This window comes from Athene cunicularia, assembly GCF_003259725.1.
Source record: "Athene cunicularia isolate RWA chromosome 2 unlocalized genomic scaffold, athCun1 chr2_part1, whole genome shotgun sequence".
Lineage (NCBI taxonomy): Eukaryota > Metazoa > Chordata > Aves > Strigiformes > Strigidae > Athene > Athene cunicularia.
In genome coordinates, this window is record NW_020799095.1 from 139,635,188 (window position 1) to 139,651,207 (window position 16,020).

At 41.2% G+C, this 16,020-nt stretch overlaps 1 protein-coding gene across 6 annotated transcripts in view; it reads right to left on the bottom strand.

The window, feature by feature from the left end:
• Window positions 1-9,507: 9,507 nt before the first annotated feature.
• ENPP2 (ectonucleotide pyrophosphatase/phosphodiesterase 2) overlaps window positions 9,508-16,020 on the bottom strand; it is a 72,134-nt gene continuing 65,621 nt past the window's right edge. For all 6 annotated transcript variants that reach the window (XM_026843135.1, XM_026843137.1, XM_026843139.1 and 3 more), the window contains 3 exons: window positions 15,584-15,716; window positions 14,819-14,975; window positions 9,508-10,115 (listed from right to left, as the gene is read on the bottom strand). In XM_026843135.1, coding sequence (XP_026698936.1) covers window positions 9,945-10,115; window positions 14,819-14,975; window positions 15,584-15,716 — 461 coding nt within the window. In that variant the 3' untranslated portion in view covers window positions 9,508-9,944. The remainder of the gene's footprint in view (window positions 10,116-14,818; window positions 14,976-15,583; window positions 15,717-16,020) is intronic.

Consider the following 16,020-nt stretch of genomic DNA (forward strand, 5'->3'; position numbering starts at 1 on the left):
AGAAAAGTGGCGTATACGTATACAGGACATATAAAAGTATATAGGTGCTAAAACATACCCCCAGTATTTTCATCTTCTGCTTCCTCCTGACTAACAGGTCTGTGATCCACTAGTTTATGCTGTGTTAATTTACAATGGTCCTCTCCCAAGGAGAGCACTGGGTGAACCATCACTCACATTTATGACACATTTTGGATCCAGATTTTTCAGACCTTTACCCAATAGTTATATGGAACGAAACAGGTCCACAGAGATGAAGGATGTTGAAGGGAGAAGAACACATAAATGGCATGATCACATTACCAGGCCAGAAATACTTGGCACTCCAGAGAGGAGTGTATTTTTCACACACAGAGCATTCCCAGCAGTCGCATCGAACACTAACACATACCTGGATTTAGGCAGCTCCTGAAATGCTTTGATGAACAGAGACCTCAGCAAAGTCAGGGCATTGTTTTCAGGGCTTATGGGAAAGTATGGAATCCTACTGGAGTCGATGGAAACAGCCAGCACCATTAAAAATCAAGTCATGTGGCTAACTGAGCAAATAGGCAACTGCCTTAAACCACTGGAAAATAATGACCTCAGCACATGCAAAGACCTCATGCTTTGGACTGAGGTTCTCTTAAGTAAGAGAGAGAATCATAGAACAGTTTGGGGTGGAAGGGACCTTTAAAGGTCATCTAGTCCAACCCCCCTGCAATGAGCAGGGACATAGCTAAAAAAAAAAAAAAAAAAAAAAAAAAGTTGCTTAACTCCACCTCACTGCAGCTAAGAACTCTTTGATACATGGATATACTCTATAGACATACACATTTTTACATTTCATGACCAGCAGGAGAGGTTTACTTTGTTAACACCTGACAGCCCCTCAGCTGACCCCCCAGTTATTGCTTTTGAGAGCAGCCCAAGGATGAAGTCCCAGGAGATGGGCTGAGCTGAGAGCACACGGAAGCTTAAGGTTGGTAAGGCCATGCCTTCGGGTAGCAATGCATTAACAAGCTCAGCTGCCTTGTAGCACCACAGGACAAACCTGCACTGCCACGGTTAACTGGATTAGTGTAAAGGTGATTTAAAATAATCAGGCTGCTTTGTTCTGAAGCAGACAGGGGCTGTGAAGGATCATCTCTTCTAATTCCAGTTGTCTCAGATGAAAATATCTATAGTGCCCACCAGATCAACACAGTCTCTCCATCCCTAATTACCACTCTTCTTTGGTTTTCTAACTATGCATATTCCGTGTTGCTTCCCAACCCATTTCCAAGTAAAATAAGCACAGGAGTAGATCTCTAGTTTTTAAACTGTTCAGTGAAATAATCTGTTACTCCAACTGGAGTGGGTTAGTGAGGATCAATTCTGCAGGCACTGAAGAAACAATAACCCTTGCAGGGAGAGGAGGCAAGAATTTTTTCAGTCAGCTCAGTGCAGCTGAAAGAGTCCATGTCCAAAGCCCAGGAACACCACATTGCTTCTGCTTCTGCAATGCCAAGAAATTTAACCTTCTGCTGGAGGTGGTAACTTGCTAAACCATTCCAGAATGTCCCACAAGAATATATCCTTAGGCAAAAAAACCCACTAAATTATGTAGGGATGGACTAAGTGGCTGCTGGAGAATTATTATCTTTGTGCAAACTTGATTTGCTGGTGTACATTTAATTATGAGAATGCAAAATGTAATCTTCTCTATGACATCCATATTGTAAAACTAGAATTGAGCAAAGTTACCCAGGGCATAAAATGTAGGTATGTACTCCCATAAATCTAAATCCATAAAATAAATACAAAAATTAAACAAGTCTATTTTCCAGGAATCAGTTGCAACAGTTTCTTTTCTTATTCAGAAAAGATGTGTTGGCAGCTTAAAAAAAAGCCCAACATTATTTTGGGAAGGAGTGGGTGGATTATTTAAATACCAGTGAGGAAGGCGAGCTTGTTAAGATAAGAATGATGTTGACACAAAAAGGATAAGGAGATATAATCTGACCATGAACACATTTAGAGTTGTCGTTTTTTTATCATTACAATTCTGGATCTAGCTTCAGTGGACCATCCTGGGATCTGTGATGTAGACCACAAACAGCCATTAGATAAACAGTGTTAGACAGTACAACTGTGTGGCTGCTCCCCTCTAGTTATACAGCAGGAAAGAACATACAACATCAGACCCAGTAAAGGAAAAAGCAAAGGGGCTATTACTCCGCTTCCCTTCCTCATTTTCACTTCACCCTTTCCTACTCCCTCATAAACCTGCTGTAGATAACTAACAGTTTTGCTTCTTGTGTACAATGAAATATTGTTAAAAAGCAAGCAATTGCTCATGTGGAAACAGAATTTTCCTGTGGGCCTGGACAAAGACCACTAAATTAATTCCCCAAGGAAACATAAAACCTTTTCTCCAACTTCAGCACAACATTAAAATTAAGCACACCAAAGCCCTCTGAATCACATACTCTCCAACTTGGAGGACAGCAAGACAATAAACACAGCATTTATGTCAATTGCATTATTTAATGCACAACTGGAAGATCCTTAGACTGATGGCAAGAACCTGGCTAGATCAAAGCAGAACAGGAGAGGCCTACAAAGGACAGCAAACAGGGAGGAGGAGTATGGAGGGAAGAAATATAAAGTAATAGGCAGACTGTCAGACAATACCCTGACCTTGGAAAAAAGATATGGACAGCATCAGATAATGGCCAAGGGGAATGAAGTGTAACGAACTCACCACCCCCAAGACCCAGGAGACTATCTTTACTTATTTGGGGTGACAACCAGAAGAATAGCTCATGATTTTGACCACAGGAGGGCTCCCAGGTTTCATGGATGCATATGGAAACCTTTGAGAAAGGCTAGAAATAGATCTTGAGACATGGAAGATGAAAGCCATGGAGTTGCACCCTTAGTTCAGACTGGATGCCTGCTAGGCCAGCTGAGCACACGACATATAATGGCTTTCGTCTTCAACAAGCTAGAAAAATAAAAGTAAGTATTTTTCTGCAAACATTTTCTCTACTGCCATAAAAGAATCATCATTAAAATGCCAGGTGTTTCTTCCGGTGTTGCCAGAAAGGAGAACCTTTGAAATTAAAGAGGTTTTTCCCAGTGAATAATGTTTGGGGATTCAATTTTTCTCACAAGGGAAAAGACTGTCAACAGCTGATCAGGCTGCAGACCACACAGATTAGGTACAGCCTGCCAGAAGATAACACATCGTCTGTGACCTACTTCCTAGTTTCTTTTTTACTAGGTTCTGCAGATGCATCCAGTAATTGGACTACAGTCACAGAGTTCAGCCAGGGGCCCTTGGGCATGGGGATGCTATGGTGGTCAAGGCAGATGAGCATCTGATTAAGTGAGGTGGGTAGGGACAACTGTTCGTGTGATTGTACAATGGGGGAGAAGGAGGAGGGTGCAGTTGCTGTTGACCCGGAACACCATGGCCATGCACACCAAAACATACGCAACATCCAGCTAGAAACACAGAAAAAAGTACAAATGACAATGTACATCAGAAAGAGAGGTGAAACTACAGCCATCATCAATGTCCTAGGGACTTTGTTAGGTGAAAACGGGCAGATAAGCGGAGATGTTCTGCCAAATTAACATTGAAGTTAATGCTAAGACAGATCCTGACCTCTGATGTCTCTGGATTGGGTCTGAACTTTTGAGTCCCAGATGGGAAAATGCTGACGTTATTAATAGCTAGTTTTGTCAGTTGTTAGCAATGGTCTAGTCAGTCATAGCCTATGTGGAGAATTTCTAGTTGATTCATCAGATCTTTGACATCCTAACCTCAGCGACATTAAATACCTCTACACAAAGTCACACACATAGGTAAAGGTCACCACCTTAAATACTCTGAAGCGGGTTTTTACCTGCAAAAGCTGGCCCTGGAGTTTTAACTGCATTAGAGAAGAAACTGGGGATATATCAGGATCTTCCATGTCGTCTTTTCTGCAGGAGGAGTGTGTAAGACCTCACAAAGCCAAGAGCTGGGAGATCTGATGGCAGTACATGCCACAGAGATATGCATGTGCACAGAAATTATACTGTCTAGTCTAACATAAAAGCTATTTGCAGATGATGAACAGATCAAAGAAGAAATAAAACAGGGAGGCCAGCAAAATAAAAATAGCTGTGATAAGTAGATAAGAGAGGAAGTTTCCCACTTCAGGAGAGAGAAGAGGCTGAACAGGTTGAAGGTCTGGGAGATGCTGCCAAAAGGGAATTGAGGCTGGAGAAGATTAATTTGACAGGTTTATGAAATCCTTGTTTCCCCTGCACCCAGCCTCTTCCAACAGATCAGGTCTTCACATACAACAGATGAAATACCTCCTTACATTCTGCACACAGGACAGGAAACAGAAAACTTCCCAGGAAAACATCCCCTGAAAAGGATTTAATCCTTTTCTGTTGAGAGTTTATCATCATAAATAAACCCACGTCTTTTCTAGTAAATTCCAGTTTTAGGTTCAATCAGTTACAGCTGTGCTAATCCACAATTACTAACTTCTTTGCCTGCTGATCTCTCCATGGTGAAACCTGCAGATGAAACCAGGGTGACCTCCACCTGCCTTGCCGTACCACATTTAGAAAACAGCAGGTAAGAACAACTGTGCACATACCATGGATGCTATAGCAGGGCAGGGATTTTCCTTTGTGAGGGCAGGTCTGAATAGGTTACATCCCAAACTTTTGACCTGTAAAGGCGAAGAAATCTGTGGTTTTGTTTGTTGCAGTTGACTGCGGCAATGCTGCTTTTTATGTCAACATACATTTTAGTAAATGTTAGCTTGTACTCTGTAGTGATGGGCTGTTTGCAGTAACCTTGGGAATGCTGCTCTTATCTTATATTTACCAACAAGTGCAAAGAAACGAGATTAGGTATTTTTCCACAATGTTTAAAATGTCTTTTTTTTTCTCCTGTCTTGAACAAGGGTTGAACTTTAAACATTTCAAACACATATGGCCCCACTTGGAAGATGTACAGTTAACACGGTCCTAAAAATTTGCTGGCAGGTCTATCCTGATCAGAGTATACTTGTATTACCATGACTGTACCATGTATCTCAGGTCAAGTGCAATCTTTGTCTGGACTGCAGCAAGGGAAATGGAAACTAGAGGCACAAAATCAAGCTGGAGTAGCGCTACAGACAGGACGGACAGACATGTATGTTGGCACCTCTCTGTGGCCACGGGAGGTCTCTGGTAAGGAAACAGGCCTATCACAAGCATTTTGATGGATGGGATTGATAGTAAGCTAGTTCAGCATGATTTACTGTCCCCAAAGGGAGTTTTTCTTCTATAGCCCTGTATTCCAATTTTATTTCACCACATGATTCTGAGGTTTCTGCTTTACAAAACTTAACCTCCCACCAATAGTAGCACTACCAGAAATTATTTTTAAATGTCACATATTAAACCCAATGCAGGACTGCTGTGACCAGCTTTACTAGGCTCACTGTATGCATGTCCTTAAATACATTATTCAGCCTCTCCATGCCACAGTTTCATCCATGCCAGTGATAACAGCCACCTCCCAGCAAGGCTATGAAGTATCATTTGTCTCTATGTGCCAAACCAGCAGAATAAACCCCACTGCTATAAGTGCAAAACTTGTTTGAAGAGCACCATACTACAGCAGAGGGGAGGTGGCAGGTCTGCAGCACCCACACACTCCCCTGCTCTGGGAAAACCGGTTTTCCTCCCATCTCTCTTACAGGGCAGAACAAGTGCACTTGACCCTCTGTGGGTAGGGGGCTTGCAGTTGTTTGGGCTTTTTTTTTTTTTTTTTTTAAATGGGAATTTCTCAGTTGCACCATAAGCAATCTCTCCTCTGTCTCCTGCAGAGAGCAGGAGAAGTAAGCTGCTCAGCTCTGTAATGAAAATTTAAAGTTAATTAAAGATGTTTGGGGTGGACATGAGCCTGGAGGGAAGGACTGCCGGAACATCAGCTCCAGCTGCTACAAGTCTGTCTCTTTCAGGTCAGATCCTGCACTCTGACCTCCCTGCGCAGGCCCTGATACTTCTGGAGTTTTGTTCGGCTCTTACGACTAGCAACACCTTCACAGAGAACTCCTTCACCTTTCCTGAGAAGTTTTCTGCTTCCTGGCTCTGTGCAGAAATTTGGGAGCTATTTCATCTGCTGTACATGAAGGACTGATCTACTGGAAGAAGCCGGATGCAGAGGGAGCAGGGGCTTTATAAACCTGCCAAATAAATCTTCCTCAGCCCCAGTTCCCTTCTGACAGCATCTCCTGGACCTTCAACCTGTTCAGCCTTTTCTGTCCCCCGAAGTGGGAAACTTCCTCTCTTATCTCTTCATCACTGCTTTTGTTTTCTGGCCTTTCCTACAAAAAGTGCAGCGTTTTCATTTGTTAAAATCTTCACACAGTCAGTTGGCTGTTTGCATATAAAGCACTGAGAAGCTGGGGACTGTGGCAGGATTGTTTTGTAGCAGCCTCTAGGGACACAGCAAGATTGGCCTAATTAAACATGGGTATTTAAATTTACTTACATGATCCCTGTGAATAGTGGAAACATTCCCACGAGGACACAGACCTGACAATTTCATTTTTTAATTTTCGAGTTCATCTGGAGCTGAAAGTGCTTTATAACACTATAAAAACTGATCTGCCATTATCAAAACAGTGCTAGTGTCCAAGTGAGTGAAGAAGATGTTGAACACTGCACTTAACACCTTAAAGGGACTAAAAGCTGGAAATAAAGAAGAGGGAATTAGCAGAAAGTATGAATCTAATCAAGACAGAATGTAAACAGTGATAATTAAGTATGTCACTGTTGCCAGTATAAGATGGTGACTCTTGCTGTAATTTTGACATCATAACCATGCTGTTGGTCAGGTTACTTGACCTGCTTTCAGTGCTTATCTCTTAAGAATTTTGTTCTGCTTTGTGACAGCAAAAAAGGGGTTAAAAAAGTAACACTTTCCTGTAACAGGAATATTCTAGTTGCATAACTACCTCTGGAGGATTTTTCCTAGAGCAGGACTTTGTTGGGTGTGCAGGACACCTATGGCTTTTGTTGTCGTGACAACTGATCAACCTCTAACTCATTAAACATGCTTCAAATTTACATCACCAACTGCAAACAGTAATTACCTAAAGACTCAAAACTGGTGTTTGCTTGACAGAAAAATTCAGAGCTTGTTCTCCTCAATGGACCTCTTGTAGAAAACAGAATAATATCAAGAAAAGGAAACATGTAACAGAAGCAAGTAGTATTTCATATTTTCAAAATGGTCTAACAGGAATGGAAAGCAGAGGGGTTCCTTCCTACACGCTGCCCTAAGCTAACATTCACCCTGATGAATACCAAAGGGAAATTACAAGTTTCCTTAAAAATGTTTGCTGTTCCTGCAGAGCTCATGTTGCTTAGAGGGATTTACAAGGCTTCAGCTTTGCACTGGAGCTTTTGTGTTGATAGGGCATCTTTCAACAGGAAAAAAACCCCATGTAATTCACAGAAGTCACCACAAACATTCCCCTGCACAGCTACTTCTGCCAGCACAGTAAAATAAAACAGCAGTACTATACAAGAGCACAGGGCCAAGGACTGAAGAGAAATAAGTAGAACAGAAGTTAGTAATATTTATTCTCACAATAATTAACTGCATTTTTTTAAAAAAATCACATTTCCCTGCACACTAATTGTCATTCTTTAGTGAAATTGAGATAAACCATCTCTCGCAACAATCATCACTTACTATATGTAAAAAGCAAACTAACAACAAGAGTATCTTTCAGAGCTTAAATGTCCCTTTGGTATAAATATAATCTTACTTTGGAAAAAATAAAATGATTAAATCATTTGTTAGACTGCAATAAAAAATAAAAAAAAAAAAGCAAAGCAACAGATGAATGTCAAAGCAACACAGTAGTGGTGGTCCTTGGCTTAGTTTATGAACCACCACAGTATATCATTGCTAAAGTTGGTGTTGGACAAATTTGGTCTTAACAGAAAACTGTTTTAAAACCAGAGGAAATACCCTTTGTAGTACATGTAAGAACACAAAGTTTATCATGGCAAGAAGCCCTGCCAAAAGTTTACAGAAAAATATTTCTGTGCTACCAGACAACCACAAGAGACAATTTTAAAGTTAAAGAATAGGATGTTTCCCAGAGCCTTGTGCAGTTATTAGAATTTCCAGCCTAACATTTTGAGGGGATTTTAAAGCATTCAAGCTTTGTGCTCTTCTAATTTAAACAAAATTTGGCACCTAGAATAATAAAATTTTGGCTACTGTCACAAGAACTTTATCTACAAGCGTTAACAAGAATAATTCCAGTTTACTACATTCTCTTAGATGGATGCTACAGGGATGAAAGTTGCTAAAATTGTGCCAGATTAATTTTACTTCATAGACCTGGCTATCTGTCTGTGTACACGGCTGAGATGCTCTCCAGCCCTTCCACATTTCCTCCAGCATTAGCAAACCTCAAAGAGAAAATAGACACAAACCACTCTGGTAGAGAGAGGAAAATCTACAACCCCAAATGATGGCTTTGTAATAGTGCCACTAGTGGGTTCAGCCTCAAGAGGCATTCTAAGTGTTAATTTATCTTTTGCATCATCTAACTACACTAATCCTAATGCTCCATACCATATGCCTTCTGTAAAAGCTGTCCAAGCCACATCAGGCCGTTATCTAGATACCAGTATACAACAGTGTCTCCTCCACTGGCTTCTAACTGTGCCATCAATGTCACTCATAGGGACTTGTTAGGATTGCGAGGCCATGACTGCATAGAAGTAGCCAACACACACTTGACCCGCTTGACCGGGTAGGGATGGTTGTAAGTCAGGTGCACTGTATGGGGTTCACAGTACCAGAAGTTATATATGTGCAGTCATACCAAGGGGCTTCCTTTGGGAATGAGGGCTGGTATCAAGCCTCAGACTCAGCCTCAGATTAGAGGAAATCTCTGAAAATTCTGGCCGTTATAACAAGACGATGAAAATCAGATTTTTCTCCTCCCAGGTAAAAGCCCACTGCTGGGTGTTTCACAATGTCACCTCTGTGAACATCTGCTTTCCCTCAGCTTCCCTCAAAGTCAAAGCAAAAGACAGTGGAACAGGTATTCCCAGGAACCAGCCCAGAGCAGTGGCAGTAGAGAAGGGATTCAACACAGCCCAACCGGTGGCAGCAGATGTTACCTTGCATCCTCTCCACAGCTGCAGAGCAGGGCCAAGGCTAAGTGGCCTCAAGCATGGGGTACCCCTGGTAGCTTAGGAGATCAGCACACCACGTCTCCCAGCTCTGCCCCTATGGCAAAACCTAACCAGTAACAAGTACCACGAGTGTCTGTTTTATGGTCTCACTGCTGAGCACCAGGGCAGGACACCTGAGCTCCTGTCAGTCCTCTTACCAGCAAACCTAAGCTCTTGAGAAGGGCTCTGCCCAGTGAACAAGGGAGATCTGACAGCACTCAGCTGCCTGCAAGTCCCTTTGAATGTCCCTGTGAAAGGAAATCAAAACACATTAAAAAAACTGAATGTGTGGTTTATTATATTTAAGATGCTATTTGTCTATAGGGTTTAAATATGTCTGTCACATAGTTAACAGTAAATGAATGTAATCTTACATGTTCAGTATTTTGATACACAGTACAGGACTACAAGTGTGGTAAAGGAGCATGGGAAATTAATATTTCCTTGATGCACGTATCAAATCCTGCAGCACCACTTAAAAGCTCAGAGTAAGGACTCAAGCTGCAGTATTACAAGCGCTACTAAATAAACCAAGAGACATACCTATATTAAACATTACAGAAACAAAACGACACAAGGGTTTAATATTTAAGATTTGATACAGGATTAAAATACTAATATTTTTAATGTCCTGGCTTCAAATTAATAAATATAAAAACAATATAAAAATATACACCAGTTGATAAAAGGATGCACTGAGTAAGGTTAGAAAGCTAAATTTCACTTTCAAACGTATGCAGGTAAGTCTTTAGGGAGAGGATTTCTGTGTAGCTGCGACTGGTCTTTCGGAAGAAGTCCAAGCTTGTGAGCTGTTCAATGTCACGCACACGCGCAGTGTGCATTTTAAGAAGATCTTCAACCCACTTTGATTCATCCTCCAAGCTCTGAAATGTAAAAAAAAAAAAGTTTTATAACATGCCATGTCAAAAATCAGCTTTGAAAGCAAACACAACCTTTTTAAACATCGGGTCCATTTGAAGAATCTCTGTGCCCTATTCAGGAATGACTAAGGTAAACAAGTTCCAAGAAAACAGATGTGAAATTTAACATGCAAAATGATTCCTATAGTTTTAGGATGGGGTTTTAGGATGGGGTTGAGACAATGACCATAGTCAACTAGGAAAAGTGGTCCCCATGTTTCAGGTTTCAGAACAGCCATATGCTTTTAGAAGATCCATTGGTCACTCCATATTTTTTTATCTCTCAGAAAGAGCTCCATATTAATCAGCTGTGAATTACCAAAGCCCAAACACTAGGCTGTTTAACTTTGAACCCTACCCCTACACATTATTTTCATCTGACCAACATATCATCTAACAACATTATTTTAATCTTTCCACTTTACTGTTAGGAGACCATTATGATTCATTCCACAGTTGGAACTATGGGGTTTATGTTGGTATCTATAAAATCCTGTTATTGGAACATACGTATTATTCGCCGATAGAAAAAAAAGACTTTCACTAATCATTTCCCAATACAAAAAAAATAAAAAAATAAAAAAATCAGGAGGGTGATATTGCCAGAGCAATCAGGGTCAGGTTGCATGGGTGTAATCTCTCTTTGGGGACTGCTCCTGCTGCATACCTTGTGCCAGCTCTGGCACACGTTAGAGCCATCCACACGCTAATGTAACTCACCAACACATCAGAAAAATCAGCCTGCAAAACACTGCAGTTACTATGTTTGAGCGCATTAACCAGCCCAGTGACACGTCCCATGAGCGACGCAGCCAGCCCCGGGGACTACACTGCAGGGAGCAGACGTGGGAAAAGGACAGAGCAAACAGGACTTGTTCCCCTTTGACCTCTCTGGCTGGTACATCTACACCACTGCTGGGGAAGCAAGTTAGGAATGGAGGGTTGGCCTCCAGGCATTTGAACACCATGTGTGCAACTTGGAAATCTTGCTGATAAAAATGTATTACTCCTGAAAACGAGCCCTTTTTTGACTGTGTCAGCACAGTCCTCCTACAAAGTGATCCTATCACCTATGAAGACTAAGCTTCAGCAATGCCAAAGCCTACAGAAGACCATAGATGTGCCACAGAGCAGGCAGTGGGTCACCCTGCAGAGGCCAGGAGGGTGAGAGGGATCGTTTGCACAGAGAGGACACGAAGTACCAGCTATGTCAGAGCTGGCTGCTCTAAAGCAAATATCCATGACCCAGTCAGCACTTGTCTGTTTTGAAGCTTTTCGACTCCAAACCAACTTTCCTTTCCACGTCACTAGCAACTTGAGGCCCCAAACCAGGTCTGGAACATGAAGAGAAAGATGCAAATTAAGAGGCAGGAGAAGGGAGTGTGCCCCGGCAGGGCCATGCTCCAGGAGCGTCACCTGGCAGCAGGCAGCCGCGGGAAACCTCCTGCCCAGCCTCCAGCCTGCTCTGCACACCAGGCCTCAGCCACGTTATTACTGCAAACGGAATCACTGTGTTATTTTTGCTGTCTTCAAGCCTTCCTTCTGAGCAGGAAATTTGCATTTTACAGAGCTCAGAGGTAAGTCCAATTGCTACAAAGCTCACCTGGAGGACTCCTAAGAGTTTGCAAAAGATCTGCAGTATGAATAAATCACAGGACTGTGAGGTTGGCAAGTCCAGCAAGACAGAATTTGTATGACCCCAGAATATCAATCACCTGATCTAGGTTTTAGTTTTTCCGTTCCACAACTGTCCCATGAAACCTCAGGTCCAGCAGCAATGATTTGAAAGACAGCGATCAGCTAACATGGTATTATGTTACTGCAGAACAACAAATAAAGTGTATACATTTAAAACGCTAGTTTTCTCCATCTGTGCTGGTTAGTCCCACCTCAATAGGACAGTGAGACTTAGGAGGAAAAAACAACAATTGAAAATATGGAGGTAAATAGAAATAGGCAATCAGTTTAGGAGTCTAAACTAAAATCCACTGGAAAAGATACCAGATATTCTGGACAAAAGGATCTCTGGATATTAAATTATTAGCTGGAATTTTTGGTGAAAGTATAGACAGGTGGGTGAGGAACTCACTTATTAAAAGATAAATTTAAAGGCTTTGCTTAAAGGGATAAGAGTAGACTGGAGGGAGTTTTTAGTAGGGTGTCTTCAGCTTCAGTCTTGGTAAAGATTTTGTGTAATGTGTTGATACATGCTTTTTGTGCCAAGGTCATTAGTGTGCTAGCAAAAAAAAAAACAACCCAAACCTAACAACAATTGAGAGCTCCTGTCAATGCAGAGGAAGACTGGAATAACATACTGGAGGATGCAGCTGTGGGAGCCCTGGTAGAGTATGAAATGGGGTTATCCACAATGACAGCAAAAATTTCTGCTAATCTGGGAGCTTCTCGGGTGAAACAGCAGATAGAAGTACCTGGGTGTACTGGTTGTGCATGATTGCAAGCTACCGTTATAACACAGCTCTGGAAAAGTAAATCAGATAGTATCAGAGGAGTTTTGTCCAGTGGAAAGAAAATAATTTCCATTTTGAGATCTCACCTGGAGTACTTTATTTCATTCATGTTCCAGAAAAATAAAAAATTAAAAATGGACTCAAACAGATGCATAGCAAGGCTACTAAAATGCTCATCCTCTCTTACAAGGAAAGCAAAGATCTCAGGTGTCCCATGAATAGAGAGAAATATACGCCTTGGGAATCATCATAAATCATCACTAGGGTAAATCCCAAAGAAGCCCAGTGAAGGGCTATTTAAGCCATACAAAAATGTTGACATAAGAATAAATGGGTATAACCTCACCATGAATAATACAGTTTGGAAATGTAACAAACTCAAATGAGAAGAGTAGCCGTGTTCTGCAACAGCCATGTGAAGAGAGAGTAAGCGTGTGCAACAAGAGCGGAGTTGGTGTGGAAAGCTAATATTTCTTCAGATCTTAAGAAAGCTGTATAGAGGTTAAGGAAAAATTCTTGTCTTATCCCATGCATTTCATCCATAAAGTATGTGAGGTTTTACACAATCACTTCTTTGATCAAATAAGATAGAACACCATGTGCAAAAGTAAGACTGACACCATATTTGAATCGCAAAATATTGCTTAACTGTATTTTCATTCTAGAGCTACATTTAAATATTTTTGAAGTGGTTCTTTGCTATGTAAAAAGCGTAGACCAGTATCTGCTAATAACCTTGTAGTAGCACTGACATTCCCCCCAGAACTGTAAACACACACACAAGAAGTAGCATGACCTACAGAGAAAAGAATCTTCAGTTGGAATATAAGAAATCAAAGAGTAAAAGAGGCCATTATTCTAAAGAGTTCATAAAAAAGATTTCAACAGTTTAAGAGTACCATGACAGGCAATATAAGGAGGAAAATGATTGACTTTGTAATCAGATTGCATATGGGCAGAGATACAAGGACAGAGGCACTAATAACTGCCAGGTTACTAACTTCCAGATCACCAACTGGATCTCCATTCAGAGGAAAGCAGTCCAGAGAAAAAAACACAACGAAATATATTCTGAGATTCCTGGTAGAAGACATGTCTGCTCAAAGCAGTTAAGAGTCTAAACAGGAGGAAGCCAGACCTGTTCAAGAGAGAGGGATACTGCTCCAGAAGCGTGGTTTTAAGAAGAGGGATCTGAAAGCAGGCGATGTTTGATGAATGAGAAAGAGACAGTGTTCCAGGTGAATTGTGTACAGAGTTGGAATTACTATTTCTGCCTGTAGTTGGAATAGGAGTCTTAACTTTTTGTGCCAATACAAAATTCATAACATTAATGCGTTCATTCAGGAAATGGTCTCCTGGCAGCCTATAGTGAAGTGTCTGTGTGCAGGAATCCACACAGCTGTGTAATGGGAGAACAAGTTCAGGCGGAAGGACAAGTCTAAATACAGCTGCCTGGGAGGACTGCTGTCCTTGCAGAGCGCTGGAGCCCGTGGGGACCCGACTGCTCTCCGGCCACGATCAGCTGCCGAGTGTGTATGTTACTTTCTACAGTGCTGACCAGTACCTTTGTACTTCACCAAGATTCTTACACTATGGGATCTTGCATCCTAAAGGAAGATAGCAAAGGAACCAGAAAGGTGTCTGGTTATCGCTGTTAATAAGAATCCAAATGTTCCCCTTGAATCCAGACATGTTCTGGAAACAGCAAGAGCTGCCATCTACCCTAGGCAGGTTTTAGCATATAGTCTTAATACTGTGTGGGTTGGATATAATCATGCTGTCTGATGCATCCCAACTGCCATAACAGACAAGACTATATCATACCTGTATACGGAAACAGACCTCAATAAAAACATTAGGCTGGCTGCCAGCATGATATGTCTATGCACACAACCTCCTCGCAATCTGCTCTGAAATTACACTGACAATGTCTGCCAAAACATAGAAGCCTACAGGTTGTTTACTGCCAACCTACTGTATATGTCAGTTCTTCCAGATTTTAGGTGTGGTAATAGTTCCACATTTTCTCTAATATCACAGAGGAGTGCTTTTGTCTAATGAGCTGAACATGACATTTAGAGTCCCTACCCTGTGCTTTCGCTCAAGACATCAGTGAGCATTAGCATCTAATAGTAATGGGGTTTCACACGTCCCAGGGATACATTCATGATGGGGCTATAGTAGTGCAGCAGAACTTACATTGCAGCTCTCATCATTGTCAGGCCGGTGGGGAAGGATGTATGAGAGAACAGAGAGTGGTCCATCACATTTGTCGGCTGGTTGAGTGAAATCTAAGCAGCTGGTTATGATGGCATAGTAATGAGTAGGAACAGGGATGGCGCTGCCTTCCACAAACCTGGAGGAATAAAGCAAACATTTATCCACAAAGGATAAACTTGTTTGGAAGAAGGTTACACAAACAGCATGGTCGTTCCTCCCCTACGTGTGAGGACACATGTACGCTGTTGAGATGCCTTTGATTCCTAAACACTGTCTCAAAATAAGCATTCAATTAGCTCATGTTTTGATACTGTGCTATAGAAATACCACACACCAGTGCTGAAAAGCTTCTTCAGTTCAGGGACAGAGAGAAAGCATTACTGAATTAATGAAAGGCTCAACTATTTAACTCAATAGCACTGCTATAGTTAGCTCTGGTATCCAGTTGTCAACTCTTAAATTCTGGACAATGTTAGAGAAAATCAATTATTTGGAACATAATTCAGCTTTGTCTCAAGAATGAATGAACATTTAATTTCAAAGTCAAGGTGAACAGTTACCTGCTGAATTTTTACCACTGTTCCACCTACAGGGGCATTCAGTTTTGATGAACAGTAATTTTAGAAAGAGCTGGAATATTTTATCTCCTCCCAAATTTTGAGTAATGTGCAGATAATGAATTGTTTAAGATAAAGCCATCATTAAGAGAAGCAACAGCAAAGCAATTTAAAGACAAACTCTTACTGTTTTATTTTGTCAGTTGTGTCATGTAAACCATCATAGTCATAGTCAAAGATTGGCCCACTTATAACATTGACTCCATTTCGTTCAGTAGCATATCTTTTCACCAAAACCCTTTGGAAATAGTTCCATACCTCTGTTGGGAGAAAAAAGAAAAAAAAAAAGGCAAAAAAATATAAAACGCACCAAAATTTGGGTAAGTCAAAACATATCAAGATTATAAACATTTTTTTTTTCCTGAAAATAAAAATCCAGTGGACATAATTCACAGAGTGGTATGGGAAATCAAAGACTAAGTATTACAGATTTACTGCAGCTTCATTCAGTTTGGTCAATAAAGCTTATTCAGACTTCTTTGTTCTCTGTTGATTTTTTTTTTTCTCCAACCAGTGATAAAGGAAATGCCCAGTACCACTCCCAGGCTGGCATTGCCACAGACA